This window comes from Dermacentor silvarum, chromosome 3, assembly GCF_013339745.2.
Source record: "Dermacentor silvarum isolate Dsil-2018 chromosome 3, BIME_Dsil_1.4, whole genome shotgun sequence".
NCBI classification, from domain to species: domain Eukaryota; kingdom Metazoa; phylum Arthropoda; class Arachnida; order Ixodida; family Ixodidae; genus Dermacentor; species Dermacentor silvarum.
The window spans coordinates 220097799-220125797 of record NC_051156.1 but is presented as its reverse complement, the minus strand read 5'-3'; the positions used below and the strand labels follow the sequence as shown (position 1 = coordinate 220125797).

Genomic DNA, 27999 nt, shown 5'->3' with positions numbered 1-27999 from the left:
CAAAGCGAAGAAATTTGTGTGACAGTCCTCTAAACTTGCGCCGTTCGACACTACCGTTGCATGCGTCATGCTGTCGCCATCATATTAAATGTCCGTAGGACAAAGGGTAGGTTCTAGGTGGTCTCCAAATCCATGAATTTAGGAAAAATCCCGAACCCAATAAAAATTCATCAGAAGATGGCGACAGAAGATGGCGGATAGGAAACAACAACGCGCTAAGTGACAGGAACAGTCATTGGATGACAGTAGTCACGTGCTTTGGTCATGTGGTTCCAGGTCGACTACATTAAGATGGCGGCGCCCAGTGTCTGTGGAAGGTTGTGAGCATCTGTAGAGGAATATATACTCAGATAATGGCTCTTTTAGCATTTTTGGGCTTCTTTGCTGCATTTATTATTGCCCTTTGTATTGTCGTCGGCATTGCCTCTCGGTAGGTTCTGTCATTCTGTCCGGAATTTTATTTTTATCCCAATTTTCATTTAAGCAAACCGGTAAATGGTTTCGTGAGCAGGATTCGAGTAATGTTACGGATTAAACTTTCACCTGCTTAATTGTTCTTGCAGCTTTTAAGTTGCGTACACATGATATTCTTATTCGAAGTCAATATATAATCATTTTATGGCTTCTCGACAATGCCTGTAGATTAGCTCAGTCGTTTGCGCGCAGTTTCGTGGGAGTGACCCATTCAACTTACACAATGATGTGGCATTTCTATCTTGTCCTCACTGAAAACATGATTGACAGCCTCAATTTAGTGCTTTTAGTGAGCTCTCGGCTTTCTTCAACATGTATTTTGTCTTTCATAAGATCGTGTATTTACGCGCAGGTCTGTTTCGTGGTACTTGTCCAAAGTTCTACGACAACGTTTCGGCATTAAACTCAAGATAGGAAGGTTCGGCTTTTTCTCCATTCAAGAAGTTCATCTGCAGTTCAGAGATGGAACTACTCTGGTAATAAACAATTATATACCTTTGCTGCCTTTTCGTGTTTTATTTCTTGAAGTCAGTGCTTTGTGGGACTAGGAAAACACTGTCGTGGTCAAAACTCACTTTAGTAGGTAACAGACACTGAAACACTGTACTTTTTTTGTACTCTAGGAAGTGGAAAAAGCTTGGCTTACCAGTAACCTGATTTCTACGAAACACAGGTAGGCATAAGCAGAAAACATTCTGGCAGCAAACGTGCATGTGAGACTGCACTGCATGCTGTGACATCAAGTGTTGATTTCTACGAAATAGAGGTATGCATAAGCAGCAAACACTCTGGCAGCAAACATGCACTTGAGACTGTATTGCATGCTGTGACGTGAAGCGTTTAAAGAAAAATATGTCTTTGTACAGTCATTTGAGGCATTACATGAACATAACCAGAAATCCCATGTGCATTTGTGCAGCTCCCTTGTCGTCATCTGCTTGGGGGATGTGCGACTGCAGGTTCATTTTGACAAGCTCTTAGAAAATAAGGCCCCAGATCGTGGGCCGCCTGACAAAGGTACACACAGATTCAAGCTGCAGCTCTCAAGGAAGGCCAGGGCCATTTTTAAGGTATGACCTTTGCTTCCTTCTTGTGTTTAGCTGGTACGTGCATCTGGTACACTATTGCAATTGGTCAAACAGCAAAATATATTTTTGTTTCATTGTGGCCATTTAGTACTGTAGGTGTATAAGTAAGCAGCAATTGAGGGTATTGGTGCTCTGGGGTCTGATGCTCTGGAGTGGTATTCTCGGTCAGTCACTTTTGTGGCTAATACTTTCACTGGACACTGATTGTATAAACCAGTGGCCAGAACACCTATCACATCAGATGCTACATCACACAAAAATGAATGTACTTCCAAAGGTAAACAACCAAAAATGCAGCCTCTGCATTGCCATCTTCAGATGATGTACCAACAATACTTCACAAACAGAAATCGGAAACAGATCCTTTAGTGGATGAATGTTGAGCCCTCATCGACGGACCTTGAAATATACAGTCAATCCTTTCAGTCATGCAGACGAGCAATATCTTGGTGCAGGCCGATATGACGGTCTGACTGCTTTGATCTTGAAATATACAAGTGTTGAGTTTCGGCGTTGCTGGTTTTGATGCAGGTTCTTTTCTTTAATGTTTTAGGCGGTTTTCTGAGGTGGAGCCTCCGAGAGCCCAATTGAGGACAAAGCCGTTTGTTGTAGAATGCAAACAAACTTTTAATCAAACTAGAACGAAATTGCAACCCATAAAACAAATACTCAAGGAAATATCATGGCAAGAAACACATTCAGAGCTAGAATGGTATCGATAGCAGGCAAGTTCGAGCAGATCACGCGTGAGAGTGCGCACAGAAGCAGAGACGAGACGACGAGAGAAGCGGCGCTGGTCTCACCAAAGGTCGGTGTGTTGCACCGTTGAACGGGCGACCAGAGCGCGACAGCTCTGGCTTGGAGAGAGGGGATGCCGGCGGCTTGGTGGCACTTGCAGTTGGAGGCGGCGTTCTGGCCAGGCAGCTGGTCACAAACTCGGGTCCGTAGCCCGAATGCTCACGCTATGCCTACGGGCGCAGGTGTTCTCCCGCCTCAGGCAACAGTCCGTGATCGGGTGGACTGGCGACACCCAGGACAGGATGGTAGGGGGCCCTGGTCGGATGAAGTCCTGGAGGCTAGTGTCTGGAACCCGACGGTCATCTTCAACTCTGTCCGGTGGCCGACCTTCTCCTGGCATCGCTTCCTGGAACTCCCCTCTCTTCTGCCAGCGCGCCTCGCTTTTCTGCCGCTCTGGCGGATTCGTGCTTTGCTAATTGGCTGCTCGAAGCTTCGTGTTTTCTTCTGATTGGATGCCTTTTCCTTTTATTTTCTCTTCTTGGGCCATGTATACACGATGCCGGACACTCTTCGACGTTGTCGTCTTCCATCCAGCACAGAATTCGCCTGCACGCGCATTTCTTGTCGTCTGCTTCTTGTCATCTGCTTCTTGTCTGTCTCCATCCACCGCACCATGTCACGCACTACACACGTGACACTGGTGCATCTTTTATATTGTTTAGCACAGAAACTTAAGAAAAAATAGACAGAAGATGAGATGGACACACGTGTTCCTTCCGATCTTTCTGAAATTTTCGCACTAAACATTATAAAAGATGTACATGCTTACATGTAACCGAGTGTCCATCACAAGCCGAAGCCAGCACAGTGCCAACGAGACCACTATAAATGCGCTTGAAGTGCCAGAAATCCTCTGCAGTAACCAATCCACCAGGGGATGGCGCAATCGTCACCACGATGACACACCATGACCTTGTTCCCGCTGATGCATGCCCCGAAGCGACGACTTTCCGGGAGGATGAGATCAGCATCCTGATAGGCTCTGATATCTACGGGATGTTGTAACCGGCCAGATATCTTGATTATCGCCTCAAGTTACTGCAGTAAACCCGTCTTGGATAGACGGTCCAGGGAACCCTCCACGGCTTCTCCCAAGGTTCAACTGTACAAAGCACATCTGTGATCTTTGGCGTTGGAGAGAGGCGACAAGGACAAGGAAAACAAGGGAAAGGCAAAGAACAAAAGAGACTTCAAGAGGCACGAGTGGGGCCAGGTTGCTGATAATGGAACGCCACCTAAAGCAGCCACCGCAGAAACACCTACCCGCTGCGGTGGCTTAGTCAGCTAAGGCGTTGCGCTGCTGAGCACGAGATCGCGGGATCGAATCCCGGCCGCGGCGGCCGCACTTCGATGGAGGCGAAATGCAAAAACGCCCGTGTGCTTGCGTTGTAGTGCACGTTAAAGAACCTCAGGTGGTCGAAATTAATCCGGAGCCCTCCACTACGGCGTGCCTCATAATCAGAACTGGTTTTGGCACGTAAAACCCCAGAAAGAAGAAGAAACACCTATGGAACCCAAGTCCAATAGCAGCGTCTCGAAGTCTCCCAAAGCCAAGAAATGTTCACCTCCTACAAGGCTGTCCAAGCGTAACAGACGAGGCTCAAGGTCATTGCCAACAATGGTTTCATGTACTCTGGATGAGTACAAGCATGGCAATACGCAACTATGTCAAGATGCAGGTGTACAAGCACCGCCCTTCCAGAATGAATGCCAGCGCACAACGGTCGAGCAGAGCTGAACACACGTAGAGACACACGTACGGCACAAATGCTACGTTGAGCCACTGCAAGCCACTTCTTATTTGGAAAACGTGCAATGTGCTTGCCTCAAGAGTTGGCCACAACGCTACTCCAATCAACAAGCATCGATCTGCGACGTTTAAGCATACAATGACCTCCTCCTGAGGCCGAGTTAAACCCCTCCTCCCCCCCACGCATCCAGCCCCACCAGCCCAACGTGTACCTTCAGTGCTCTGTTCACATTGTCATTACAATTCAGGAGGTGGCTTGCAGTCAAATTTTTCTGATTAACAAAAATACTCTATCATTGTCTTGTATTTATTCATTCACTCTTAAATTCAAGAAGGGACAACCGCGTGCTCGATGGCTTTGCGTTGAATTCCACTGAAGCAGCTCTAGGTGGAAAAAAGATGCCATTTTCGTCTTTAAGGAGTTGCAATGCAGTTTGACTCCATTTTCTTTCCTTGCGCCTTTGAGTACTGCAACTAAGATGTGAGACGCGCAATCGTCTGCACACTCGCAAACTTGCGCAATGCCCCCCCCCCCCCACAAAAATTCACCCCCCCCCCCTGGTGGAGATCCTGGGTGCGCTATTGGGTCACACAGTTATTGCCTTTTCTAGGTCAGCATATGGGCGATTGCACCTTACCTGTGGGCTCGGCCTCCTCTGTGCACTTACAGAACAATCGCTTGCTGATGAGCATGAGTGTGGGAGCGTTGTCATACATTGAATCGGTGCTGAGGGTATCTCCAAGATAATTTTTAACACAAAAGGTTATGTCCACTGTCTGCCTGGCTGTAATTGTTTGAGAAGGTGGCTGAGCTTAGAAACAAAGTGATCCGTTGAACACCATTGCGCAGGATGAGTCTACAAATTGAACAGGTGCACGGAAGCTGAGGCGCCAAATGAAGCCTGTGACCTCTTCCAATTCTAGCTGATTTGTGTCCGGCAAATTATCAGTTTCTTGTTTTGTTGAGACTTTCATAGATTTCCTGCAAAATATTTAATGGGAATTTCAAATAAAATGAAATATTCTTGACCTAATTGAAATACATTACGATTTACTTTCAAATAGTATGCATTAGAAGCAATTATTTAGGATCTTACAAAATGTCAAAACGAACCGTATTTACTGAAGGCGTTGTCGAACGATGGAACTAGATAATTCTGAGGATCTCCGGCTGCCATGACACACCCGTAGCTACCACTAAACGGCACGGAGTCAGTGAGAGAAATTACTTGCGCTGACGTCATCTTGGCTGCCATGTTAGAGGACCAGCAAGGTGAGAGGCTGTGTCGGTGACTTCATGTGCAAGCTATCTATAGGATGTGAATCCAGGAGGTTATGTCATGCAGCAGAGAAAGTATTCCAAAAAATTCTGATTGAAATATGGCTCCAGTGGTGCAGTATGTCTCCATTTGGTGCTCAACAAAAAAGGAATGTACTTTGTGTCCACATTATTACCATGGAGTATGTTCTGTTTTAATGTGTGAGCTACAGTGCCAGTATATACTAAGCCATTTCTTTTGTGCATTTCCTTGTTGCGATATTGCTGATGAAATAGTTTGGGATAGTGCTCACTTCCACACGTTGTTCTTTTTCTCCTTTCAGCGACTGTCGGTTCATATTTGCAATGCGAGCGTGATGCAGTTAGGAGCCCCATCACAGGACTGCCTGCTTCATGCTACACTTCAAGAAATTGCATTTCACGTGCTTGCACGTGACTCTGAGTATGTATCCCTTTTATGTTGATCTTCACTTTTGCTTTCTTTCATTATTTACTCGATTCCTCTCTTACCACTTTTTTACATCCCTAAAATATATTTTCTACCTGGCATCAAGAAATCAACACTGCATTTTTTAAGCACTTGTGATATACTACTTGAATTAGTGGTAATGAATAAGTGCCATTTCAAAATGCCAAGCCCACTTTGGCTCACAGGTCCGAAGTTGTGTGTGGCCATGCTTTCGTGGTGGCCCATTCTGCCATGCCTGTATCAGCCCCTTTAGCTGCTACAAGGAATTGTCATGCTTCATGTGTGCGCTTGCACTGGAAGTGCTTTTCTCAGCATCTGCAAGCTTTGTACTGCCCTTCCTGCCATTTATGGTTCTGTGTCCTTGATCATGTTGTATTTGTTTACTGCTGAAGTGGGATGGAGTGGAGTTGAGCTCTGTCTGTACTATACTAAACGTACAGCAACATTTTTATTGCAATATCAATTACAGACGTTCGAGGTGCATTCCTGTCGTCGGCACTGTTGTGCTGTCTCGCTATCGATGGCACATAAGTGGCTCCCGCCTTGAGGGTTAGATTGTACCGAGAGACAAGGAGTGTGTTTGGCTGCAAAAACAATGAAGCGAAGTAGACACATGCACCGTCAGCGCGCCACTTGATTGGCTCTGTGGCAGAGCCAGGGCAGCCACGACAGTCATGGGTGCAATCCCATCTCTCATGCACATGGACAAAACGACTTCACCGTCGTGCTAAGAACAAATAGGTGAAAGATGCGTCTGCGTCAGCTAGTGTCTGACTGGAGAAAAAGTGACCACATTTGTGCTTGTTGGAAGCAAGAAAGAATTTTGCTGGCCGCACTGGTGACGGCTGACACCTGAACACTGGCCAGAAAGGTGGATGGGGCAATGAAAAGGGAACAGAATTGAGAAACCAGAGGGGGAAGCAAGAAAATACAGAGGGCCTATTTAAAATAAATACCGTATTTAGAATAGTGAATATTAGTGCAATTTACTCAGATATTTCACCTCCCATGCAGGGGACGCGCGAAAGTGTACTTAAAGGTGTGATCAAGCAGAAGACTATAAATGATGGATTATGGACAACACATTTTATGAGTCATTATTGCAGTATCTCTAAGAAACGGTCATGCATGCTTATATTTAGTTTCATACTGATGTGCCGTGTGGCAACCCAAGCAAATAAGAAAAAATTCCGCACACACAGAAAGATGGGACGAGCGCATGCATAATACTTGGGGGCGTTGTTACTCGCCACCAGGCCTTTGTGTCATCGAAAAGCTTCTCATTTCTGGTACTTGACCAAATTGTCGACCATGCTGTGCGGAAGAAAAGCATTCCAAAAATATTGCGACTTGCTTGTCTAGGAAACGCACTATAAGCACCCCCCCCCCCCCTTTTCTTTTTTTCTTTCCCTTGTCTCTGGATTTCATTATGGAAATAAACTTGCTGTTGGGATAGCTTGTACACATTGTTAAGAATGAGAACAGCACATAAAATGGGATAAGAAAAGAAGAGCTACAGAACGCTGATTCGTGCACAGCAAAATATATCAAGGACGGGAGTACAGGACCAGGGAAGCTAAGGAGCAGCCGCAACAAACAGGTGGGAGGGGAAGTTGGTGAATGGCTGCGACGTCCGCACAGCGATGCCACCTTGAAAAGGTAAACAGCAATATAGGAGTGTTAGGGGCCACTGCACCATTCAACAACCCGGTGAATGTTGAAGAGTGCAACTGATGGAGAGTGGGGTGATGGATACGAGGAGAGGGTGTATGCCCATAAAAGGTGTCAAGAAGGAAGGTGGTGAGAAAAATGTCACAGTTTCGCCCTAAGGGCGAAGCAATGAATGCGATAGCAACACAGCAATGTCATACGAAGTAAGGTGAGCGGCTTTGGTAGCAATATGAATTGTAGTAAACATGAGCTGATTAAGTAAGCAGGTGTGCTGCGGCGTAAGTAGACCGACATGAAGAGAGACTCGATGACCACGAGAAGGCGCGTGTGAAACGGTGGTGTTGATGAGAAGCGCTTCCCGTGGGCAGCGCGTGCGAAGGGACACACCTGTAGCGCTGCACTGCCGACCCGGGCACCATTGCATGTGTAGCGTGCGTTGGAAAATGTGGCCTGACTATTACTAACTGATTGAACAAGCGTGGTGTGAGCGCGCACAAACAAACATGAATAGATCACACTGAATGACTGCAGACAACGACTGTCAAAACGCTGGCAGCAAGCGCATACGCCGCAGCAGCGGGCGAAGGTACGTGCGGTCTATTGCTTCAACGGAAACTGAGCGGCGAATGCACAGCGCATAAAAGGTCAGAGCCGTGTCGAGATAAGAGACGGTGCGGGCGAGCGACGAGCGCGGTTGTTGGCAAAGTAGAAGTGCGCCCCCCCCCCCCCCCCCCGCTTCCTCCGGCGCTGGCTTCCCGCTTCCTTGCTTGCGCGTGGGAGATTGAGTGCGTTCGCTCTCCGTGATAGCGCGCGTCCCCGCACGCTTCCGCTCGGGCATACGGCGCGCGACGAATATTTTATCTATAGGGAACCTCACGGCGACGGCGACGACGACGGCAGAAATCCGGTTGAAGTGTCCATATAATTGCTATTGCAATAAAATTATGGACAGAGGGAGAGTGTCTCGTCACCGCCTTATCCCTGGACACCAGACGACCGTGGCCAGTCACCAAGCTGAGGCTCACCTACCCCATCGTAACATGTGCTTCTTGCTGCTGACCGCCCATCCTAGCTAAATGTCTCAGCAATTTTCAGAACAGCCAGGTGTCAGGAGAAATGACAATTTCAAATCTCTTGGCACTACTAGACCTTATTTTACTGCGAACTATGGATGCCATAATTTTGACAGAGGCTTCTAAATAGGAAGCAGCCCTGCTTGGACTACCTGGCTCATCAATTCCCGAGTGTGATCAAATAACAATGTGTGTCGTGTGATGACTACAATACCATGATCACAAGTTAATTCCAAACAACTCTTCAAACAAGTCCAAAAGCAGGTCACCGAAAGTGAGTGAAATTTGCATCGTATGATACTATCGAAGTTCTAGCGCAAGGGTTCGTTCCTGTATTTTTAAATGTAGAATAATATAGCATGCCGCAACGCCAAAATCGGATTTGAGTGATAGGCGACTTGCAAAATAGTTCCCGCTAACTTTCCTACGTAACCGTGTGGCAGAACCACTCACTAGAAGATCTGGCTGGAAAACAACGCTTATTTCCACTGTTACCTGGGCTGCAACAATTCTTGACTGCGAACAAGAACACACGCAATAGTGCACTCTCTTGCTTTTGTTTGGCCCCGTTTTTAGCACTGTTCATTTTTCCAAGTCATGTACCAACTAGGTCATCAGCACGTACATTATTTGTAAATGAAATGTAGTTTTTTTAATATCATCATTTTTAAAAATAGCGTAAGGATGATAGCATAATTTGATGCGAAGTGGCTGCACGCTTTAGCAATGAAAAGCTTTTGTCAGAAGTTAAGCAAAGTGTTGTTTCGGCAACCTAAAACTGTGCATCTTCGTTGTTAAGGCATTCTTGTCCTGGGTTGTCTGGGGAATGCTAGGAGTTTGTCTTTACATTGTGTACAACCTCCACGCACGCACGTGCGCGTGCACACACACACACACACACATATATATATAGAGAGAGAGAGGCGGGTGAAGGAGGGAGAGGAGTGGTAGTGGTCGGCGGAGAACCTACTCGTCATGGTGGTGTAGTGGCTTTGGCATTGCACTGCTAAGCGTGAGGGTGCGGGATTGAACCGTGGCAACGGCGGCCGCATTTCGTTGGGGGCGAAGTGCAAGAACACTGGTGTACCGTACATTGGGTGCATGTTAAAGAACCCCAGGTGGTTATTATGAGGCACTAAGGCGTGCCTTCTAATCATATCCTGGTTTTGGCATGTAAAACACAACACCAGAATCTTTTTTTCAGCGGAGAACCTTCATCCCCGAAATAAATTTCTGGCTATGCCACTGGCATGGAGGGGGTATAAAGTAGGTTCACCACATTTGTATATGTTGCTCCAAATCTTGCTTTTTAGCACCATTGTTCACTGTCTTTTTGCAGTTAGTGTAAAGCGTAATGTTATAGAAGGTGAACTGTTGAAAGCAAGGTATATGAAAAATTGGGTTGGGTGCAAGAAGAAAAACAATGAAATAGGCAATACTAAGAGGTGAAGGAAAGTGAGCGTTAGGTATGGGGGGGGGGGGGGGTTAAAGCATCGCATTTAGACTGTGCAGCAAATGCATTGCCCAGTGCTTGTATACGCACTAGAGCACTGCACAGGCTCGGGCTTACCCGAAAGCCCGGGCCCGGCCCGGCCCGTGGGCCGGGTCGGGCTGGGTAGGACAGTTTTTTCACGGGCTCGGGCACGACATGGGCTTTGTGGAGATCAGTGGTCGTGGCTGCGCTTCGGCTAGAGTGTACTAGAATACGGTTGAGTAGCACGAGCGGCTGGGGCGGTGCATGCTTTGCAGTGAGGCGCCCGACATGGAAAATTACTGTGGGGGCGTTGCGATAGTAGTGGATTGGGCCGCATCAAAGGCGCGCCCTTGCAAAGTGCTGGCGATACTACTCGGCAGGGTCATTCGTACTACTTCGCGTGCTGGTATTTGCGTTCAGACCGCTCAAATAGTGTTCATAATTGCATATGACATGTATTTATGCCTTAAGAATAAATTCCTTTCATTCTTTTCTTTATTTTATTTTTTTAATGCCACTCGGTGGTCTTTCTCGGTCTCGGGCCGGTTCTGAGCCAGGCTCGGGCCTAAGGTAAAGGGGTGGCGGGCCAGGCCGGGTGGGTAACGTAGATTATTTCCGGGCCGGGCCCGGGTCTCGCCATAAAACTTTTGGTTGGGCTCGGGCGGGTAGCCCGACGTAAAATCGGGCCTGGGCCGGGCCGGGGCTGAAAAAATCGGCCCGTCCAGTGCTCTAATATGCACTGCTATCTGCATACCTTCCAACTTTCCCAAATATTTCGTAAAATTTATGAAGTTGGTCTTGTTTTACGATTATATGAATGTTGGGTCAAGTTCTTATGTTTAAAAAAGTGGCAGTTTTGCCTGTAAACATTCACTTACTGACTGATAACAAACCTGTAAACATTCACTTACTAACTGAATTAACAAGCATGGTATCATGTGCGTGCAGGCAAACATAAGCACATCTCACTCAATGACCACGGGCTCTCTCTGACAAAACAGTGGCGTGAGGAAGCTTGGCAGCAGCAACGAGCGAATTGACCTTAGTGTTGCCTCTCGCTTCAACGTGAACTAAGCAATGAGAATACAGCACACAAAAAGCTATCAGCCCTCGGCGGACCTAGACTTTGTCCCTCACTGCAGATCACTGTCAAGACAGGGCCTGTACGGCCGCGTCATATGCAGCCGCCGCCGGAGTAAAACACTTCTCCCCCCCCCTCGATGCCTTGCATGTGATGGAAGGCGGCGCGCTTCCTCCCATGCGCGCGCCAGATCGAGCCACCATCCTCAGCTCACCCTTGCACGCTTTCACTTGCACAAACAGCATACGGCGTGCATGGCGACGATGTTATCGCACTTGGACTTTATATGGAACATCACGGCGATGGGAGAAATGCACCTGGAGTGTCCATATAATTGCTATTGCAATAAGATAAATTCTGTTTGTGAAGAAGTTACACTTGTCGGTCTCTGAACCTTCTGTTGCACAGGCGCTGTTCAACTTCCACAGGTGGAGTTCAAAATGTAAGAGATAACAGCTAGTCAAGTTTCGGTTGAAGGGCGGTCTGAAATGAACTGTGTTCTCATGTGCGAGTGAAATCCTCGCACAATGGGAAGGATTACTCGTAATAATTTCTACATATGCTGTAGAAGCGCTGATAGATAAAAGCTGCCATACCGCAGCCAACGTAGGGATAAAGGGGATGCCAACGGCGCTACGCCTCTGCACACTGCGCACCGCGGTTAGTGCACTGGTCACAAGTGCACTGGTGCCTTTGCGACTCCCATGCACAACCCGAGTGAAGGAAATTTTCTCCTCTCCCCAAACCTGATTCGCGCGCGCGCCCGACATTTGCCGAGCGGGACACCGTCTTGGGACATGAATTCCCACAAGTGTCATTGCATACAGCCGAGAGAGTTGGCACAGTGTTGCAGCAGTTTCCACAAATATGGATGCATTGTGGGGAAACGGGTGAGTGAGTGTGGTCACAGTCCAGCACCACGACAGTTGGTAAAGCCTGTTGCTTTTTTAATGCTATAGCCTTCTTTGCCTACTTCCCCCACTTTTGGATGAACTGCATTTCTATCCATGGAAAAGCGAAGGAAACATTACAGGAGCATTGATTAGGCTTGGTTGGCGCAAGCACCAATGTCACCAGCTTGGTGGAGAGGTGTGCGCTCAGCTAACGTTTAGACCAGCAACGGCTCTGATTATATTGCCGCAGGTACTTATTTATCTTTTCTGGTGACCGTCTTTCACCTGCTAGCAAATGTTAAAGGTTATCACTCAGGGCAAGATGTACCTTTCTGTATGCGAAGTTTCCAGAATGTTATCGCTGGTTCTATCTGTTGCTCATATTGTTGCCAAACCTTATGTAATCAGATTGTGCACGCGACACGAATAGTGGTGTACACTCGAAAAGTTACGCAAGCATCAGTAATTCCACTGGAATGTCCTTTGAACCATGTATAAACAGCCAACGCGTTTAACCTGCAGGTCAGATTTCGTCAATCAACGAGCTCGCTGCTATCATTGAACTGAGTGTTACCTGTTTTTCTGGGCACAGGTTCACCCAATAAACAGTTAGTTTTGTGACTTGCGTTGTGCCACTGTGGTTGTTCATATTCACAACAATGTGACAATATGAACCAGCTTTGATGTTAAGCGAGGCAACAAGCTGTAATGCTAAGATCAGGGCTTGCAAGATCATGGTGCCAACGTGTCTACTGGTGTCGGCTAGTGTTGTGTAGCTCAGTGTGTACATGGAGGAAGGCAACAAGCTGGAGTGCTTAGTATGAGACGTGGGAGATCGTAAGGCTGGCCCCAATATTTGGCACGTTCAAGTTTCGGCTCAATGTTTAGCTAGCTGCCTCACTCTGCGTCAACACCAAGTGATACAGTACCAATAGAAATGCCGGAGCCAGGCTATCGCTTGATGTAGACAATCATCCCAGATGGTTACTGCCCAATTTATGTATTCATGGCCCTAAAGGCTTTATTTTTCCAACCTTTGACTGTTTAACACCCTGTGTATTTTGTTTTTACTTGTGCAGGTATTGCGTTAGCTTGGGTATCTTTACTGCGGTGCTTCGAATATTTAAGCATCCTCAGGTAAGTGAGGACATGCATGTTTTACAGCAAAATTACAACAAAAACTTATATAATGAGGTTGCACTGGAAGTCAACAATGTATATGTCTTGTTTAATATTGTTTTGAAGATGGAGTCAGAAAGTGGTGCATGTGACTCTATACTCAGGTTCTTGCCACCTGCATTCTAACAGTAACAATGCAAAATTTAAGGCAGCAGATTGAACCTAAGAATCATGCTGTTCAAGGTGAGGTGGTATTTAAAATAAACTACAAAATATGGCAAAGTCAAATTATATTTATACGGTTCATGTTAGTTGAAACAGAGGACAAGCAGCTTCTTCTGCCTCCTGTAGCTCACAAAGTAGTAGCCTTGACCTGCTCAAAGAAAAACTTCCCTCGCTAAAGGTGGCACAATGTGGGGCTTGTGATTTTTTATTTCTTTGTGATATGACTCCACTTAAAGGGCCCCTCACCAGGTCTGGCCATTTTGAGCTGCATACAGTGTGCGCTAACGATCGTGTCTGCTAAGTATTAGATCCCTACTCGCCACGGAGAGAGCTTAAATTTCAAAGCAAATGCTGTTTGCCCTTCTCCTCGCGGGCGCCACGTTTCCAGCCAGAGAGTCGACGTCAATCACACAAGTGGCACAATCTACATTCTACAATTGCACAATCTATATACATGGCAGTGCTGTGACGTCATTTACAGTGACACGTGACTTGGGAGATTTATTCAAGGCAACATCAGTTATTTGTTTAATCTGTTGCTTCAGTAGACCAATTAAGGTTTAGAGAAATAATAAAACATATAATCCGAATGTCTCCATGTTTTTGTTCTACTTCATATCGTAGCAAGAGAGACATATTTCTGTTTCGTCTGCATGTTCCCACGCTTGCGCGCAGAGAATGAAACGATGTCATTTTCTAGCGTGTTCCAGCGCTGCGATCATGCTCTTTCATTCTCTCGCGTCTGCCTCAGTGCTCGGAACAGTGGCACTGACTTATACCGCTGATCAGGTGTTCTTGTACACAGCACGTAAAATCGACTGCTGCGCGAAACTCAGCAAAAACGAGAGAGAGAGAGAGAGAGAGAGAGAAAACGGAGGCAGGGTTTGTGAAGTATGCATCATGCAATGTGTTTACACAGCGTCATGTGAGAACGCAGGGAAGCAATTTCGCCTGCGAAAGCTAGACGGGGCAAGTGGAGAGAGCGTCTATGTTGGCAGTGACACTCGCCTGCTGAAATCATGGGTTCGCAGCACTTTAAATATTTCTGTCTCTGCTATTAATGAACTCATTTGAAAAATACTTGCAGTAGAACACTCATTAGAGGGCACATAACCACTTCCAGAGTATACCGAAAGTTTGCTATGTGGCCTGGTGAGGGGCCCTTTAAAAGCAGATCACAACCGACCAAATTCTCCATTCACTTTTCTGTAGGTGATAATTTCTTTAAGAGTGCTTGCTCTAATGAAATTCACCTATGCATAATTGTGCTTGTTTTATAGGACACAAGCAGTAATGACTCCTGCTTAGCCCACTTTTGTGTGACACTTCAAGGGAATGCTGTTTTTTCTGATGAGGACTTCAGCATTGTTCATGTAAGTCATCTCAAACACTATTGAAAGGATGTAGCTAAGTTAGCTGAACTGTTGTTGAGTCGACTGACTTTGCAGAACCATTGTGAGTGGTTCGGTTGCAATGGCAATCTGCTTTTAAGCACGAGTTTGTGTGTTAGATTCTAAGCAGTGATTTTAGCCACATGGGCAAAATGCAGAAATACTCATGTAGCACCCCCTTACGGTATAATGTTCACTAGAGCGTCTTCCACAGCAAATTCTCTGTAAATGCTTTAAGACAACTTCCAAATTAACTGACATTGCTTAAAGCAGTGCGGTAACTTGGAAGAATTATGAAAGTAAAGATCTAGCAAAAAAAACAAAAAAAAAAACAACCTTCACATTTAGAATATTTTCTCATTTCTAATCAAAGTGACACATTTTAACTGAATCAAAAATTTGACAACTTCAAATAGTGAATTGTCAAATCAAATGCAAATTGAATAGCAAATATTATTTGATTTGCATTCAAAATTTTCAAGCATTTATACACCCCTGCTTTTTAGTTTTCTTTTTCAAAACATTTTGTTATCATATCTTGCTTCGTGCGTGTTTGCTTTAATTTCCCCTTCCTTCAACAGCTCTGCTAACAAAAAAGAAAAAATAAGAAGAAAGACGTTTTATTTTTGTGCAATGCGTCTCAAATCATTTACTTTCTAATTTATGTTTAATGTAACATCGCTGGAAAACTTTATATTCTGAATTACAAGTGCGTTCCGCTATTTCATTGTTTTTCTCTTTGTGCAGAACACAACACTGAGCATTCAACGACCAGAAATCATTCTTTATGAAGGTAAGCCCAGCAATATTGCTTTAGCTTGGTCACTATGATTTTCGAATTTTTGTTGACAGTTCTACCAGTACACTATATATAACAGATTTGCTCAAGAACACTTCAAAAGTGTATCTTAGATACAATACATATACTTAAAAAAAAAAATGTGTTTCAGTTATGAGGTGCAGTTTCAAATTGTATGTCTGACAAAAATGACTCATTTTGTATTTCGAATAATGAAATATATTCCTTAAAGTCTCATTGTAACACGTACATGCCAGTACAATATACTGCAGTGGGAGTCCTGCAAATTTGTTGAATTTCAACTATTCATTTTCAAGTGAATGCACAATGCACAAGAATGTACTTATACTGTATTGTGTTTTGAAAACAGAGAACTTATATCTAATGATGGCATTTCAGCAGACTTGCTTCAATAGCAGTTTGTATGCACCATTTGCATGTGCAATCAGACACTTTACTTGGCTTCAGTGAAACGCCTTATTTCGTTTTTTTTTTTTTTTTTTTTTTTTTTTTGCAGATAGGCTCCTTGAGGCACTGTATTCAAAGGAGTTCGTGATGAAGCACCCAGCTTTGCCCATGGTGAACGATGAGGACCTCAAGGAAGATGAAAACAGATCCACAGTTGAGGAAGACACGGAGTCTGAAAGGGCTAGATTAAAGTCACTTGTTGCAAAGTTACCTCAGGTAAACACATCTCTCCTCTCTTGTGAGTTGCGAAGCACCATACATTCAATTACGTTTTCCTTTATTTGCAAAAATTTGTTCATTCAATTCAAATTGTATCACGTGAACCATTTGACCTCCTATCAGTATTAGGCTCTCGATGAATCTATTAGACAAAGCACATATTAGTCATCCTGCAAATGAGAAGAGATGTAACCAGCCTAACTTTACCTATCGCCATTCGCCTGCTGATTTTATCTTGAAATTAGTCACTCAAATGCCATGAACGCACAGCTCAAAGTAAGCTTCACATGATGAAGTAATGTTCTAAGCATTCTGCTGTGTACCAATATGCATCTGCAATTTTCAACTCTCAAATCAAATAAGCTCTTGATCAGTTTTTGCAGAAAAGCTTCGCAGAGATAAGTGTGACAACTATGCGAAAATGCTACCATCCACCATGGCGACTCAGTGGCTATGGCATTGTGCATCAGGAAGTTGTGGGTTTAGTACCTGGCCTCGGCAACTACGTTCCGATGGGGGTGAAATGCAGAAACACTCGTGTATCGTGCATTGGATGCACGTTAAGAACCCCAGATGGTCAAAATTGATCTGGAGTCCTCCACTACGGCATGCCTCATAATCATATCATGGTTTTCGTATGCAAAAACCTGCATATTATAATACTTTTGTGCAATAGTTCGTAATCATCAGACCTTTTGTTTGTGTTTCTGCATTACGATTTGTTCTGCTGTTGAATCAAAGTTGACTTTAATTAGACTACCCTAGGTTCTCTTTAAATGGAATTTAGCAGACGAGTTCTAATTAACAGGAGTTTCATTTACTTTGACAGATGCACAGGGGTGCAGAACTCTGTCATAAACACACTTAACACTGTTGTCAAAAATGGTAAGCATCAATAAGTTGATGTCGCAGCTAGTTTCTACAGGAACAGAAAATCACAAAGTACTTAGCGTTCACAAAATTTATTCTGAAACCAGTGCAGTCACTGACAGACAATTCGGACTCAGTGGGAATAACTGAAAGTCTGAATAAACAGAAATGGATTTGCCAGAAATTAAGTCGCTTTATTCTCCAAGCGGCAAAATAAAAAATTAAAAAAGAAGTGTAGAAAAAAAGAAAAACATGTCAGCCGTGTTTCTGCATGCAAATATGCTTATCTGCGACGTGGTCAGCGAACTTCAACCATCATCATGCTGTCACTCCATTAGCCAAACAATAGTGGGTTTCCTTCCAACGATCATTTTCTAGCACTTCCCTCGCTTCATTGCCACCTTAATCGGGGCAAACATATAGAGTCGAGTTGGCGTTAATTGAAGCTGCTGGATAATTCTGAGTGCCAAAAATATGTTCTGGGTTCCTTCTTACAGAAATGCTCGATAGCTTGCTTTTGTGGTTTCAGAGAGTTGTGAAAATGCTGGTTCCAATTCAAAATTTTTTTTTACGTTAACCAAACACAAAACTAATAAATTTTTGCTCTTTTTTCTTTGTTGTTTCTGGCTTTTGTTCCATTTAAGGAGCAATTTCATTTAAATGATTTTCATTTACCAAGATTCTACATATACAGACACACATGGTGCATTGCCGTCCAACTGCTACTGAAGTCCTCACAACTGGTCTGATTTACCTAAAGCATCTGAGTGTGATATCTTTCATAGTGTACATTCTTTAAAGGGGCCATGAACCACCCCTTAGGCTTGGTGAAAAAACACATTCTGCAAACAGCATACGCTGCTGTGAGTATCTCAGCCAAATTTTGTACTCGTGTGCGGTGTGTGGGGCTCACAAGTGGAGCGTGCAGTCACCTTTTTCTCAGACACCCTCTTTTCAATAGAGGCCTTCTCCTCACCCTTTCAGGGCTGCCAGTGACTGCTCCTTGACGTCAGCGGGCAGATTACCATAGAGCGCTGCCATTGGCCGCTAGCTGACATCAATCAAAAATTGTGTTTGGATCAGTGCGCTTCTTCCTGTTGTTACTGTGTATATTTATTGATGCACTGTGTATAATTATTGATGCAGTTTACAGGCTGAAGAAAGCGAAAATCTGCATTTGGAATTTTGATAAGAATTGTGTACTTTCAGAAGAAGCTGACTATCTTCTGCTGATGCTCGGCCGTGGCCGCCCGCGTACGAACTAAACTTTGGCTATACTGCTAATCGGTGTTGTAGTCGTTGAGTCTCGCTAATTATGATTAGTTCTGAACACTCAACTAGCCTCAAACCATGCGAAACTTGAGGTCAGTCCACGCGTACGCTTGCCAGCGAGCACTCACTCTTGGCAGCTCCTTGCTAGATGCTTTGATAGACATAGCTTCGTATTGAGCTATTGACAGTACTTCTAAATGCACAATTTGGATGTGGCTACTATCCATTGGCCAAGCTAGTGCAAGACAAAGCCTGGTCCGTACCAAGTAGCGTAACATAGCATGGCATGACTTGCACATGAGCGCAAGCGCGCACTCCAGCCCTGTCGTGCACATACCAAGTGCACTACAGTTGCATGTGGCTGCGGCTGCTACATAACGTAGATACCTTGTCCGCCACGGGGTGCCGTGATGAGCTCGCTCACTGAGTTCACTGTGGCTTGCTGAGGACAACCCGAGTGGTGTCTGTGGGAGACATGGCTCCGGGTGCGACGTGAGTCTGCCTGAGCTCCAACATCAGACTGGAACAGGTCGTCTGCTTCCCTGGTTGCTCACCTTCGAGGCGTATGATGATCGCGGTCGAAGCTTATTACGAGTGAACATAAAGATGACATCGACCCTCGGAAACTGTGTGATTGCCGTAGAGATAAGTGAGAAAGGGAATGTGCCTGCCACTTGGTTCGAGAAGTCCATGCGTAGCTATCCAGTACACTGTAGCGCAGCAAAGAAATGAGACTGTGAACTCCGCCGTAAAAGCAGGGATAACCTCCGATTTGGGCTATCTCTGTAAACATCCAAAATCAAATTTAAACTGCGAACCACGGTGACGTTCAGTAGGCGGAGCATTACGGGTACGCCCCGCTCCGCCGTAGCCTTTGCAGTGCAAGGCATTGAAGAAGGAGTGGAAACTCTGTTTCTGCTGAACCCATTAAAGTACTTTTTGCGCAAAGTATTTCTGAAATAGTCTATTTTAACTTCAAATGCATTTCTCGACTTCAATAAAAAGTGGTTAAAGGTCGCTTTAAAAATTATTTGACTATGTAACAGCTTTATATTTTCTTTCAGGCAACATGTATTAAAGTGGAGTCAGCATCTATCAAGATTCTCAGGGAAAACTGGCAAAAGTATGTCAACATTCTGTTCTTGCCTTCTACAAATGCAAGTTTGTATAATCTGTGTGTATGGCAATGGACCTGTCACAAGGAGCATTTCGCAAAACATGTAATAAGCTATATTAAACACAGAGGATTTCTTGACCGAAAAATTAAAAGAAATAATTATTTTAATGTTAAAAATTGGTTTTTCTTTTTCTGTGGAAGAAAATGAAGGCTCTCACTGGGTTAACTGGTTTGTGCCACAATGAACAGCTTAATCTAGTTGGAACTACTACAAACCCATAAAGACCAATTACTATGTTCTGAGACAGAAACTGGTTGGTTGCAATGAGGTTCTTTGACTGTGTTGTTTCTTTAAGCAGTGATATAACATCTTTCAAAAATATTTTACATAATGCAGGTAAATGCTGATATAACAAAGTCATAATTGCATTGAGAAACTTCTGTTACATCACAAATTTTAAGTCAAGGTTTCTAAGATTCAGCAGTAAAAATTATTGATCAGGCTTGTAGAACAATCCTGATGGATAGCATCTTGTCAGTAAGCATTTATGAGCAGAGTCCTGTAAAGAACTTGATCAATAATTACGGGATCAAAGGCATTGACGCATGCACTAGAGGTCATGTCGGGAGCAATGTTGCAGCATGCAGTGCCTGTTGTTATTGGCCACCTTCACATGGTGTCATGTGCGCACACATATTAAAAAAAATAGTAATAATTATGCTTTCCCTGGCTTCATTGTCTGTTTGCTTCATATGGTTGTAACTAAACAAACATCGAGCCCCTAGGTTTCCTTTATTCTGCTTGCTCATGTGCACACTTGTATCATAGCCATCATCCTTGCCCACAAATGCTAGGCTGCTTTGTTTCTTTGCAATGGTGTTGTTAGTCACAAGGTTAAGATCACAGCTGCATTGTTGGTGAAAACGACACAATGCAGTGACACTGAGATGATACCTTTTCCTTCGTCACCATCGAGATACTCATAAGTTCAGTTCTAGTTGACCTTTGCCTGCTTCTACAGGCCGCTGGTGTGTTTGAAAGCATATTCATGAGACCATAAGCATAAATGGGGCACTCACAGTATGGTTTCTATGCCAGCACAACAGATGACAAAACAGTGTGTTCTGTTCTCAACTCAACTGCCAGTGCCTTTGGTGCTCATGTTTTGGTGCTCATTTGTTCTTTTCTTTTGCTTGTCACAAAGGCTCCAGTTACTGTCTGTGTCAAATGAGACATGAACAGTGAAGCACGTGGCTGAGGCATAACTGAAGGTATAGTGCGCACCGTGCAGTTATCTTTGACAGGTGGATACATCCGGTTTAACAGCACTGCGTGATGATGCTCCCTCTATACTGCAATATTTTCATTTAGTTGATGATTTTCAGGTGCTTTGAGGCTGTAGCTGATGTGCGCAAGCAAGTTGGCATTTCAGAGTACGTGGCTGTATCATCGGAGGCAGGCTTTGCACATCTTTTCAGTGATTGGGTCAATGCCGTATTGCTGGTAAATATAGTAATTTCGTACGTGGTTGAAACGAGTGATGCCGATCTTCCAGCGCAACATTTTCACCTCCGTGATGGGAAGGCAGTGCTCAAATCTCCTTAGTACGGGGCCAGCGACAGGTCGGATGATTGCGTAGTAGATCTTTAACTTCAGGTAGTCTTTTATGCTGTGGTCGCAGAGCATGCCAGTTGCGGTGTGTCACTTCAGCCATGGCACTGCTGATGCACATTTTGGCTTTGTGCTTCAGACCACCATTAGCCAAGATCAACAAGCTGAGGTATTAAAGGTATTCGGCACAAGGCACGTCGACACTGTAGATGTTGACAAAACTTGTCTGCAACTGACCTGTGAGATCTGGAAACTGTGTTTTTATACTTGACTTCTCAAAACACATAGTAGGCTCAGTCCACTGTGTGCTATATAAGTTTATACTCAGTGCTTTATGAAAGTAAATATAACAACATACGAATCAAAAGGAAAGTTGATGTGATTTGAAAGTGCCGGCAAATGATACATCATGTGTATGTATGTCATAAATTGATATCAGTCTAAATATGGAAATCATGTCTTAGGTGAACTTGCATATAATTTTGCTTTTTATCTCTACATGAAGGTCTTGCCTAGATCTGCAAAACCAGTTTACAATAACTGAAGTGCATCTCAAACTTGCAGAGGTCTCTTCCTCGAGGTGCATGCTTTCACTGCTGAGCTGCTGCAGGACTCCAACCAGAGCTGCTTTGCCACATGTATGCTGGCCCTGTCCAACGTGGCTCTCACCAGCGACCAATTCCAGCTTGTAGCACTTACAAGGGCTGAAGCCACAGGCAAGGTGAGGCGTTACACAATGACAGCTCTTTAAATTCATTTGCTCTTGCAGGCTGTCTCCCTCACTCGAATTTATGTACAGCATTTGAACATAGCCATCAGCCTCAGGCTGAATAGGTAAAGACTCTCGCCTAGTGTATGATCATGGGCCAGCTGCATACCAGCCAAGCTTTCTATCAGCGAGCTATGCCAAGTGAGTTCCGGAGACTTGTGCCACACTCAAGAAGAAAATGGCGTTGCTGGAGTAGTGTGTCCCACCCTCTACCTATAAAGTGTGCCCCTATGTCTATCGTAGCTTGCACTCACCCTTACCATCTCTGGCATTAAAGTGAAATTACGCTGTAATAGCAGGAAATGCAGCGGTACAATTTGTATAATACGAGCTGTATTTATTCTCTTTGCATTCTTTTTGTATACAACAAAGTATTGCGTCTATGGATCTTTAACATGCTAGTGCTTTCATTATGCCCTTGAGCTTTCCTTTGGGTCAGATTTTTTATATGTAATTGTACTGCTCTCTTCAGCTTCATCACGAGCAAGTTGATGTGAACCTGAAGTTTGCCTCACTGCGGGCTGCCTACTCAGAGGATGAACTGCGCCACTGGGCACAACTGCTACCTTCAGTGTCAGAGCAGGAAAGTGAGAATAAGTGTGCACCACCTCCTTCCAAGAAGACCTTAGCCGAGAGGTAAGTAACTACTTACACGCTTGATTCACTATGTGCATATTGTGCCAAATGCAGTGCACTTGAATTGTGAGCGTCCTTCGCGTATACAAAGAACTGCACTGAATTCTTCCACACTTCTTGGTGCTATCTAAAATGACTTGTTTATTTTCTGTTTTCTTCTACCTTCTTAGAGTCGCCTGTTGTCTGCAGTGGAATTCATTGCGTAGCAAGTATTACTGCACAACCAAAGGCAGTGGCCTTGGAAGCATTGTTTTGTTTTCACAGGCTCGTAGAGACGTAAATATTTAGCATTCTGCCAGTATCTGTCCATTAGTGTATGTTCTTTAGTTGTACTTTTAGTTAAGTCAAGAAAAGTTTAAACTTTTCTCCACTACTACCATTTTTACTTTAGCAAAATGTTGTGTCTAGACAGAGTGAAAAATGAACTGTCATTTAACACTAACGGAAGTTATGAGCTAGGAAATGGATCAGTCATGTTCATTTGCTGATTCATGCAACATCCTATGGTTCAGGCATGACACTATCTAAATTGAAAAAAAAGAAAAGATAAAAAGGACTTTTGGAGCAGGTATAACTGGAATTGAGCCAATGATTACGCGATCTCAAGTCGAGCATCCTAGTCACTATGGTACTGCTGCTTCTCTTTTTTCTCTGTGTCTAATATTATTGCAGGATTTAACATAACATCACAAAGCATATCCCACATTAAGACCCGAGCTCGACATTGAAGTTTCTAACGAAAAGTGCTAGCTGCAAGCTGGTTTAATCATATGGTACTAGTATTGTTTTGTTAAAGCGAATACAGTTAACTACCTTTATAATGAAGCTGCTCGGGGACTTCCAAAATCCTTCGTTCTGCAGTCCACTACATTGTAAATATTGCACACCGTGCTGCTCACAATAGAATGTGCTAAGCGTGTTCAGCAAAAAAGCTTTTATTCAACATGAATTCAAGAGATATACTTAGCAAAAGAAGTTGCTCATTTTCTTCTGCACACTTCATCCAGTTGAATGTGCTACTGCAGGCGACCTTATGACAATGAGGTTTGCGGCATGCTCAGCAACAAAATCCAGGAATGACGCAAGATGTAGCCACAAAGTGTTAAATGCCACTATTGTATCCCTTGTCATCAAATGTGCTGGTTTGCTTGCAGGGTTTTCATCACTGCGACCTTCATCGACCTTAGCCTCATTCACGTCATTGATGGCTTCTGAAGTGGGGGAGCTACCATAGCTAGTGTGGAGTCGGGAAGCTCTCGCGCAGTCTTTCTTGTGGTGTCAATTGGCACTCTCTATGTTCACCATGGCTCACTGGCACCTTCAGAGGATAATGGTGTTGGCACTACACCTGTTTGTTTTAAAGCAACAAATCAGCCATCGAGGACACCTAAATTCCTTCATTGTATGGGAAAATTTGTTGTTGTCATCACTTAGAAGCATTCACAATAAATATGAAAGATAAAAATTTGGCCAGGATGTTGTGAGGAGAGAGTGGCAGCATAGGCAGACCGAGATCTCCAAGTGAGGCGAGGCAAGGTGCAGTTCTCGGAGGCCCTGCGCGGTTGACTGTAGTTGCCGAGGGAAGGACCAGGTGGTACCTGATGGACCTGCAGTGATACCTGATTTGAAAGCACACACAAACCACATCTGCTTTCTTCGTACATGATGCAGCTTCTTGTTTCATGTGCACAATAGCACAGCAGCTTGCAGAAAACTACACTTTACATGAAGGATCAGCCTTGCCTAGGAATTTCCAGAAGTACTCCAGGTAGCATTAAAGCTCTCCCAGTGCTCCCCAGTAGTACTGGAGATGAAAGGTTCTTCTCAAGATTGCTTTGGATTATCTAAAGCTATTGAGAATTTGGGGGCTGATATAATTTTTTTATTGAATAGTTAGCCTTGCAGTATGAATGGGTGAAGCATCTTATATGTACATAAATACTCATAGCTTGTTCTGTTCAGTAAAGTCCAGCAGGGCTGATAACTGCTGTCTGCTGTGATTGAGTTAAGGGAATCAGAGTCATTGAAATAGCAGTTTTCCTTTCTTTCTTTCTGTCTTTCTTTCTTACATTCTTTCTTTCTTTCTTCTTCACTGGGAAGTCTCAAACAACACTTCTGTTTTGAGGTCACAAGTGTCTTGGAATGTGCAAGAAGATAGAGATTTATTTCCACAACATTCTTTTGAACATGCAGGTTTTCTTCTTTGAAGATGCTTATGCGAGCCTCAGCTGAACTTGAAGATGTTTCATTATCAGTTAGAACTGCAGATTGTGAACCAGTTTCTGCTGGAGTGCTACGTGCCAGGCTCAATGCTGATGTGGGATCACTGCTGCTGACTGGTAATATCCTGTTTTGGCACTTGCACATACACAGCAGTTTTTTTTTTTTTTTTTTTTTGTGTGTGCACAGCTCCCAAGGCAATGTGAAACATGAACTGTCTGCACCAGCTGGAGTTATTCAGAATTAACCCTTCTAGTGTTTTAAGCTGCTGAGTGCAGGAATATTGCTGTGTTTGTTATACGCAAGCATTTAGCACTACATTGTGTGCCATCATGACATGACTGTATGAGTAATAAAACAGTATGCTTAAGTGCATGCCAATGACTGCATTGTTAAACTATCACTTGACTTTTCTGTTCTTTTGGCTTCAAATTTCAACATATGCAAGTCTTGCTGCCTAGCAGTGTGTCGTAAGGTTTATTTTCATTTCTTATTAAATCAGTGCAAGCAATGTTATTTGCTTATGTTCTGCATTTAAAACAGTCAAGCCTTGTTATAACGAAATATCATCTGACACAAAAATAGCTATGTTGTATCCAATATTTGTTGTAACCATATATTCGTTATGCGCAGATATCAGCGAAAAAGATTTTACATTTACTTCATTATATCTGTTAATTTGTTATATTCATATTAGTTATATAGAGGTTCAGCTATAAATAATCTTCTTTGCTGCCGATGACAGAGTAAAACCTCACTATGATGAACTCTGAGGCATGCAATGATTTAATTGCTAAATAGGGTAGCTCAGTGTAATCGCAGTTCTGTATAACAGGCTTTCACAATTTGTTCATCATATATGCACTTTGTCTCAAAACAGTGGTAAAACTAAAAGTGCAATCCCTGTTCCTTAGCAGTTGGGAAATTACTAAAAGAATAAATTAAACACATTCACTTGCTAGTTTCTGCCTAGTTGTAATGTGTACATATTCAAAAGGCAGATAGTGCCTAATATTGACAAAAATAAATATTGTTTAACTTTTATCGAGAAATATTGCCTCAAAAAGAAATTGATTCCAGAGCAGAGTCTGGCATCAAACATATTACCAGCTGTATTAAAGCACAGGTAGTAACTTGCGGTCACATGAGTCAGTAGAATTGCTGACCTTCAGATCTTGTTCCTTCAGGTTTCATTTAAATAGGGCATGTACGCTTCGTATTGCGCTAGTGACATTGAAGCAAATGTCTTAGTTCATTTTTTAATTGTGCACAGAAGGAGGATTAGAAGAGGAAGTTAGTAGCAGAGCACTATTGCACAAAGGCAAAGCAAAACCACTGAATTGACTGAAGTTTGTGTGCTCAAAGGTTTCCATTTCTGCAAGATTTTGCGAGCAAAATGTGTTTTCAGTGCAGTTTCTATGTGTTATTTTCTTTTTACATGCTGAATTTGTTCTTTTTCTTACTTTTATTTTAGGAAAAGATCAAGCTGTAAACCCAGAACTAAGGTATGTATGCGACTACATTAGTCCAAGAAGTGCACATGCAAAATAACTGTGAAACAAATTATATATTGAGGCAGTAACTGCATTTAATTGCTGCTCCCAAATGTGCTAGCCATTCTAGGTTTCGTTATTTTTATCTTATGCACACTTGAATAGTAAAGGTACTATCACTATTAAATATGCAGCTCTGAAGTGATGTTGGAAACAGCGTGGTGCACACTGGGGTCCCGTGATACACTGAAGCCATATCAGCTGAAGAAGAGCCATGTTTGGAATGTTCCATTCTCTATCGGCATGATGCTACTGAAGGTATTGTTTCACTTCTGTGGTTGTTAGCCTCTATCCATGCACTGATACACAGTGATCTCCTGCATGTCGTCGCGATATGGGGGAGATACCCACGGCTCCCTGTCTCGGCACACCGAGCCCCGCTGTTGGCGCATGCCTGCGCCTCAACCGCGGTCCGGTACAAGCTCGAGGGAACAATAGACGACAACCACGTGTACACTCGGAAAGCATTTATTACGACTGCAACTAACACTTCGAGCAGGCCAGCTAGCTATAGTTGACATCGCTGAGGGTTCCCTCGAAGAGAATAATACACTAGGTAAAGAAGGGCTTCCGACTTACCAACTGAAGAATACGGGCGGCCGCAGCGATTGCCGCGGCAAGAACGCGGTTGACTAACCACGTGCGGGAATACGCGAGTGGCGGTGGAGACTTCCGCTATCGCCGCTTGCGGGGGACCAAAGAGTCCCGGGCGATGTCAGCGGGATCTCACGTGGCCCAACCGGTGGCGCTGATAGCGCTTGCGATTTCCGTGCGCCGCCCACAGAAGGAAAGTTTCCCCTCTCTCAACTCTCCCTGGCGCGCATGCGCCTGACGCGACGTTCGCTGCACGTGCGGCGGTCATGGGACCCGAGGATTCCCACTAATGTTTAGAGAAAGAAACAATATATTTATTTTGAAAGACAGAGGATGATCAGAGTGGTATGTAGGTCAGATAGTTTTGTGATGATCCTTTTTTGATTAAATAGACCGACACTTTCTTATGTTTTGCATAAGCAGGGTGCTCTTATCCGTGGATTGAAACACCAGTGAAAACAGATGTTCCACTCTCACTGTTTATCACCTGTGTAATTTCTAACCTGCAAAATTGGTTTTAAATGTGATAACAACTGCCTTCATTGTTAAGTATAAAAATGATAATAAATAAGGTAGTACGCTCACAGAAGGGACATTAAATAGAAACATTGATGGCACATCTTTCTGATGTACCTAATTTTAAAATGTTTTCTCATATTAAATTTTTTTGCTAACAAGGAAAATTCTAAAAACTTGCTTGGCTGAATATTTGCTTCTTTTAAAGAGCAGTGTAGTCCTTCTTTAACAGATAAAAAAATCAACCAGAGCAAAGTAGATGCTGTCAAAATCCATGTCATCATGGTGAGCTGATGCAAGAACTTTGATTCAGCATTGCCACATGTCTCATTTTTGGGATCTTTCCTGGTTAAATTTCCTGTCATGGTAGGAGTGGCTGTTTTACTATTACAGAATCTTAATTGACCAATAAAGTTTTAATAAATCATCCTCTATAGTGTCCCTTTAATGTGACTGTCATGTGGTTTAGTTTCCACCAAGAGAGGTACTCGGGTGTGCTGCACCGTCTTGATACTATGCTATGTTTAGCTTCTGCTTTTATTGCAATGACAATTATATGGACACTCCAG

The 27999-nt window shown here is 43.8% G+C and overlaps 2 protein-coding genes across 5 annotated transcripts in view; one reads left to right on the top strand and one right to left on the bottom strand.

Annotated features, from left to right (window-relative positions):
- The window catches only part of LOC119446706 (mediator of RNA polymerase II transcription subunit 13), a 116163-nt gene extending 115950 nt beyond the window's left edge, over nucleotides 1–213 (bottom strand). For all 4 annotated transcript variants that reach the window (XM_037711218.2, XM_049664339.1, XM_049664340.1 and 1 more), the window contains exon 1: nucleotides 1–213. In XM_037711218.2, coding sequence (XP_037567146.1) covers nucleotides 1–69 — 69 coding nt within the window. In that variant the 5' untranslated portion in view covers nucleotides 70–213.
- A 79-nt stretch (nucleotides 214–292) lies between these two features.
- Nucleotides 293–27999, top strand: part of LOC119446708 (protein KIAA0100-like) — an 85893-nt gene continuing 58186 nt past the window's right edge. The window contains exons 1-15 of the mRNA XM_037711226.2: nucleotides 293–430; nucleotides 827–950; nucleotides 1098–1147; nucleotides 1394–1544; nucleotides 5713–5831; nucleotides 13130–13187; nucleotides 14675–14767; nucleotides 15533–15578; nucleotides 16102–16268; nucleotides 19478–19536; nucleotides 21707–21863; nucleotides 22384–22547; nucleotides 24741–24886; nucleotides 26242–26272; nucleotides 26455–26578. Coding sequence (XP_037567154.1) covers nucleotides 354–430; nucleotides 827–950; nucleotides 1098–1147; nucleotides 1394–1544; nucleotides 5713–5831; nucleotides 13130–13187; nucleotides 14675–14767; nucleotides 15533–15578; nucleotides 16102–16268; nucleotides 19478–19536; nucleotides 21707–21863; nucleotides 22384–22547; nucleotides 24741–24886; nucleotides 26242–26272; nucleotides 26455–26578 — 1566 coding nt within the window. The 5' untranslated portion in view covers nucleotides 293–353. The remainder of the gene's footprint in view (nucleotides 431–826; nucleotides 951–1097; nucleotides 1148–1393; nucleotides 1545–5712; nucleotides 5832–13129; nucleotides 13188–14674; nucleotides 14768–15532; nucleotides 15579–16101; nucleotides 16269–19477; nucleotides 19537–21706; nucleotides 21864–22383; nucleotides 22548–24740; nucleotides 24887–26241; nucleotides 26273–26454; nucleotides 26579–27999) is intronic.